General features: G+C 44.8%; 1 protein-coding gene across 1 annotated transcript; it reads left to right on the forward strand.

Annotated features, from left to right (window-relative positions):
• The first annotated feature begins 265 nt into the window (after window positions 1-265).
• On the forward strand, window positions 266-4216 carry kctd12b (potassium channel tetramerisation domain containing 12b). Its single transcript, XM_015042491.1, has one exon. It carries the CDS (start codon window positions 916-918, stop codon window positions 1765-1767), a length of 852 nt encoding a protein of 283 aa, XP_014897977.1. The 5' UTR covers window positions 266-915; the 3' UTR covers window positions 1768-4216.
• Window positions 4217-4461: the final 245 nt, after the last annotated feature.

The following is a 4461-nucleotide window of genomic DNA, read 5'->3' on the forward strand; positions in this document are numbered from 1 at the left end:
GAGAGATAATCTGAATGTCAATTAGGCGGCGCAGAAAGATGAGAGTTTAGATTATGGTAAAATATTCAAAGATATTTGGTCGGGAGATCAGAAAAGCTAATTAATTAGCTTTCCATTTTTATGTCTTTGGTTAAGCTTGGCCAACGTTACACTTTCTTCACTCGGGAAAGTTCTGCATGGGGTTAAAGGCGGCTATTCTCGGCGGACTGGATCCCTTGACCTGGATCAAAGTTGCGTCGCGTCACCGCGGTGGGCGTGGCTAACCGTGAGCGATAACGCCTGTGCGCTCCCGTTACGTTGCAGTCTGAGGTGCAGCCTGACTCGAGGCGAGAGTAACGGAGCCAGAACCGTTGTCCATCTGGGTCTGGATCCGGGTGATGAGAGCCACGGAGAGCATTATTTTGACGGCGTCGTCTTTTTTTTTTTTTTTTTTTTTCACCGCATCATCAAAACCGCACTCGGTCTCTCCTTCCCAGCAGAACTGCGGCTCTCTCCAACTATGGATTGCCTAATTGAAGTTGGGCCACCTGATCCAGTTTGCGCCAGGGCATCCCCGTGATATTTAGCGAATGGAGAGAAGTCGTTATGAGCGATTGTGAAAGCGGAGGATTTCCTGCGCAGAGGCAACAATTTCATCCTGAGGACACAACATTTCCATTGTGCTTTAACGGACATCGATGCAACGGAGCTCTTTGCAACTAAGTGAAATAATTGGCGCAATGTTCTAGCAGTTACAGAGAGACTCTTTGGTTAGTGTAGGGAGTTTTGTTTGTGATAGCTTTTATTTCTCTCTTGTGCGTGCAGGCTGACTGCGCACCACTGTTTTAGCTGCTCCGCGGTCGGGATCTGGAACTCTGATTAACTGTGAAGCTTTTGAACTTTTCTCTGCAACTATTTTATTTGAAATCTGCACCTATGGCTTTGCCGGACAGTAGCATATCTGGAGAGGAGATCCCTTTCCCAGAAATAATAGAGCTCAATGTTGGCGGCCAGGTGTACATAACGCGCTACTCTACCCTCACCAGTGTGCCAGACTCTCTGCTGTGGGAGATGTTCAGTCAGAAGTCAACCAAAGGGCTGGCCAGGGACACCAAGGGGCGTTTCTTTGTGGACCGCGATGGTTTTCTGTTCCGCTACATCTTGGACTACATGCGGGACCAGCAACTGGTTCTCCCGGACCACTTCCCGGAGCGCGGGCGTCTGCAGAGGGAGGCTGAGTTTTTCAACCTGCCGGAGCTCGTCAAGCTGCTGGCACCCAAAATCAGCAAGCAGAACTCGTTGGGGGACGAGGGGTGTCCGAGCGACCCGGAGGACTCCTCACCCGGCATCGACTCAGCGCGCAGCCTGGGCTCCCTGGGGGCCGCGGCTGCCACCTGCGCCAGCCTGGTGCCCGGTGCCATGGACGGGAAGCGCTCAGGGTTCATCACCATCGGCTACCGGGGGTCGTACACTCTTGGCCGCGACAGCCACACCGATGCCAAGTTCCGCCGGGTGGCACGGATCATGGTGTGTGGGAAGACCTCCCTGGCCAAGGAGGTGTTCGGAGAGACCCTAAACGAGAGCCGTGACCCGGACCGCCCCCCAGAGCGCTACACATCCCGCTACTATCTGAAGTTCACCTTTTTGGAGCAGGCCTTTGACAAGTTGGCAGATGCAGGCTTTCACATGGTGGCCTGCAACTCCACAGGAACCTGCGCCTTTGCCCATGAACAGACGGACGACAAGATCTGGACCAGCTACACTGAATATGTGTTCTACCGTGAGTGAGATTATCGGCTTTATTCCCCTGGCCCCCTTCACCCTGTCTCCAAGAGATCACCCCCTCTCCAGCCATCCTGTCTATCTCTCTGATGACTTTGTTCCAGTAGATGTACTGTAGATGTTGTGTCCCCCTCTCTACCCCCAGCCCAATTTTTCTTTGCAGCCTCCAGCTTTTATCCTTTGAACACTACCCAGCTGCTGCTCCGACTCTTCATACCCCCACCCCGCCTCTGCAAGTCCAGTTTGAAGCTTTCCCTTTCAACCCCAAATCCAACCCGGTCATCCTCAAGTCCAGCCTTGCCCCTCTCTCCTGTCGCCCGCCCGTCTAGTTGTAGTTCCCCAAAAACTCAGCCACAGCAATCCATCACCCCTCTCTACTGAGACTGATACCTTCTATGTATTATTCTCCTTTGTATCCCACATATAAATATATACTAAATTTGCCCTGGTGAAGCACAATACTGTATTTTCCTAAAAACATAGCCAGAGTGTTTCTGCGTGGCTGTTAAACTCAGTCATAAAGGTATAAAGAAAAGGGCTGAAAGAGTTGTAGTAAGGTACTAAGCTACTCTTCCCCTGCTTACTCAAGCAGATCGGACTCTCTCCAGCTCCTCTAAACTAAATTGCCAAATAATTGGACATCTTATCAGCCTTGAGGGACACGAGCAGCCCCAACACAAGATAGAAGTGTAATCTAATTTCCTTCATTTTTTTTTTTTTTTTTTTTTTTTACTTTATTCTATTAAATGTGTCCAGTACCATGTGGTTTGAGAATGTGCCATAGTTAACCTGTGCGGTTGTTGTTTTAAAATGGATGAGGTTGAGCTACACCATTGCGGACTGGGGGATGGGGGGGGGAGAGAAATGCAGCAAACCTGTTTTGAAAAATAGAAAGCTGACTGTGTGTGGAGTTTATATTTCAGAAAGAAGCCGGTGATGTGGCAGATATACAAGCACAAAACCTGCATGGTGAAGTTTAAGCATCAAAAGATTTTCTAGTGAGAGAAAAAAAAAAGTTTTACTGATTTATTGATAGAGTGGAAAGAAATGTATGTTTTTTTTTGTTTGTTGTTTGCTTTACTTTTATGTTAAAACATTAAAAAGTTTTTTTTTCATACTACAGGTCTTGTGAAAGGCCTGCTTCTTGTTGTAGTCACCATAGCTGGCCATGTTTTGAGGGAAAAAAAAAAAAAAAAACGTTAACATTATTCTCAATAACTGAGTCAGTATTTGAAGGTTCTGTGTATTTGTTGATAGTGCTCACTAAGTGAATACCCAGCAGAGAGGGTAGGATTAGCCTGTCTGCAGGCAAAGCCAATTGTCTTCTCACGACTGAAGCAAAGGTTGCTGTAAATACAGCTGCTGTAAACGGGAACATAGTTCCTGAATTTTCACTGGGGTTCTTTTAAAATGCCTTAAACATATCTCTCAAAGCAGATTTGTACTGTCTTCAAACAACACAACCTCAGAAAATGTATTTGCTGTTTATTCAAACTCTATTTTATGAACCTTTAAACATCGGTTGGTTTTTTACAAAGAAGTCGACGGATATTTACGCTGGAAAACGAAGTTGGAAGTTGTGGACCATCAATGGTCTTCCTGTTTGAAACATACACGGAACATTTAAAGTGTTTTGGATCAAAATAAAAGTGAAAAACATGACTTTATGTGAAAACTATTTCCTACACTGTCTTACTCTTAGATTAGACAGTTAGTCTGACTTGAAGCACTTTGCATGTTCCATTCTCAGTATGTAGAAGAAAATTGACACTTTATCAACCTCAATTTCTGGTGTAATTAGCTTTCTGCTTCTTTATAAACAACCACTTACAGCAAAGGTGATGCTGGTTTAAAGGTTCAAAGTCTTCACACATAAACCGTGAAGACATTTTAAAGACAAGTTATTTTAAGGAGGAAGAAGTCCATTTTGGACTTGGCCCCTTTCAGATTAGCCTTCTACTTTTAGCCTTCTGGCCCAGTACCTCTGGAGTTATGATAAATGAAGACACCAAGAAAGCTATCTACTTCACATAAAGGTAAGATATTAACTGCTCATAAGCATTGAACAAAACCCCACTTTAGAAATCCTGAAATATCACTTTAAAGCTTGCTACTAGAGAGTTGGATCTGGCATCGGGACAGGTCTACTCTATCATGTACCTCAGACTAAAACACATTTAAAGCCAATAAAGCTTCCAGGTGATTATGTGAAATGCTGGAAGCATTGTAGATGGTTTGATCAAACGTCAAGCAGTATTCAGTCTAAGCAAGGTTGTAGTTTAATGTCTTGGTGACTAAGTGTTTCATGAAAGATTTTAACATCTCAACGTCGTGTTTCGGTGTGATGCAGTGTTTTGGACACCCTAAATCTGTTGAACCTGTTGCAGTGTGTAGGTTACATTGGGGGTTAGCTGAGGGCAAACTGATATACTAAATAAAATCCTACTCTCTTCTGGTTCATGTTCATTGAAAACAAACAAAGCTCTCAGAGTGCTGTTCAAGAGCTGAAGAAGAGCGCACCTGCATCACGATTATATGTTTTTCATTTTCATTAGAAATTATTCCTCAGTCGTAAAATGAAGGAAACAGGCTTTCACAATAAAAGGAAATATCATAGGAAATAGCCCCATTAAATGTTTAGCTCTCCTCCCCTCAGGCTCTGTTTTTCATCTTCCCATCTGCTACTCTCTTTTTTTGCAC

This window comes from Poecilia latipinna, unplaced genomic scaffold (assembly GCF_001443285.1).
Source record: "Poecilia latipinna isolate Pla-1442-1.1 unplaced genomic scaffold, P_latipinna-1.0 Scaffold591, whole genome shotgun sequence".
Lineage (NCBI taxonomy): Eukaryota > Metazoa > Chordata > Actinopteri > Cyprinodontiformes > Poeciliidae > Poecilia > Poecilia latipinna.